The following is a 1,278-nucleotide window of genomic DNA, read 5'->3' as shown; positions in this document are numbered from 1 at the left end:
ACCACTCTCCCCCTCTCCCCCTCCCCTCCTCCTTGTCACACTCTCTCGGCCCCCCTCTCGCCTTCTCATTTGCTTGTTCATCTCTAAACGTGGATCCGCCGCTCCCGAAGGAGCCCAGCGCCCGGATCCCGCGCGCCCCGAGCACCTGGAGTCCTGCGGGCGGCGGCCTGAGCCTGGCCAGCGGCGGCGGCGGCGGCGGGAGCGGCGGGAGCCGAGGGAGCGGCAGCCCGGACCGCGGGCACCGCAGGAGCCCCAGCGGCAGCGGCCGCCGCCGAGATGTCCCGACGAAAGCAAAGCAAACCCCGGCAGATCAAACGTAAGTTTGCGCGCGGGGCCCGGAGTTGGTGGGATTATTTCTGAGGAGAGGGGCGCACGCGGTGGGAAAGGGGGAGGGGGACTCGGGGAAATCCGCTTCTGGTCCCCCGGATTTGTCAAACTTTGCTTGAGCCAGGGGAGGAACAACTAGACAGTCACAGACAGACAGAGGGCCAACCCAAGCGCCGGGCTAGAAGGAGGCTTCGAGGAACAGCCTTTCCTTGCTCGGGTTAGCCTTCGCGCTCCCAGGTTTTTTCCTAATGCCGACCCCCGCAAGCTGTGAGTCACCGCCGCTTTATCCTGGAGCCTGACAGGGCAGTCCCACTCATTGAGGCGCTTATTATTATTGTTGTTGTCATTGTTGTTGAGAAGGGGTGCTATTCTTGGGAACCACTCTTACCAACCAGGATGAAGAGCGGGTGGAGACCTCGGGGCAAGGGAGGTAACTTCCCCGGGAGGTGGAAAATCCGAGTGTCTGGGACCTGATTCTAGGCGGTGCCAGAGTCATGTTAAACCCGAAGTGAAACAAAAAGTAGGTGTAAAAGTTCGCGCCCCTGTAACTGGCAGCCGTGCGCCTCCACCCTGGGAGCGCTGGACTGGTGGCAGGCGGGTCGCACCCGGGAACTCCGAGTGGGTCGCGCTGGAGCCGCCGTGACATCCTGCAGAGCAGGGTTCAGTTTGCGTCTGGCCCTGGAGGCGCGCGGAGTCCTCGCTGGGAGGGGCCGCGATCACTTCCCTGCGCAGAAACTGAGTTCAAGGCAGCGGGCGCCCAGGAGAGCCAGTGGCCCAGTGCCCCCAGCCTCAGAGGACCTCGGTCGTGCTTACAGGGCACTGCGGGGCAGAAGACACCTGCTCCAAACACGCAAACTCAAGAGATCCCCCAGGTCAACTTTCTTGCTTGGGGAAAAATCCTCCAATAGTGTTATAGAGATAGGCCTGCGACATATCTTCAACGCTTTGGCC

General features: G+C 62.2%; 1 protein-coding gene across 1 annotated transcript in view; it reads left to right on the top strand.

Moving 5' to 3' along the window:
• Positions 1 to 205: 205 nt before the first annotated feature.
• Positions 206 to 1,278, top strand: part of Zfpm2 (zinc finger protein, FOG family member 2) — a 429,209-nt gene continuing 428,136 nt past the window's right edge. Inside the window, exon 1 of the mRNA XM_026384547.2 lies at positions 206 to 316. Coding sequence (XP_026240332.2) covers positions 277 to 316 — 40 coding nt within the window. The 5' untranslated portion in view covers positions 206 to 276. The remainder of the gene's footprint in view (positions 317 to 1,278) is intronic.

This window comes from Urocitellus parryii, chromosome 7 (genome assembly GCF_045843805.1).
Source record: "Urocitellus parryii isolate mUroPar1 chromosome 7, mUroPar1.hap1, whole genome shotgun sequence".
In the NCBI taxonomy this organism is placed as follows: Eukaryota; Metazoa; Chordata; class Mammalia; order Rodentia; family Sciuridae; genus Urocitellus; species Urocitellus parryii.
Note: the sequence above shows the minus strand (reverse complement) of the source record. Positions and strands in the feature narration are given on the sequence as shown.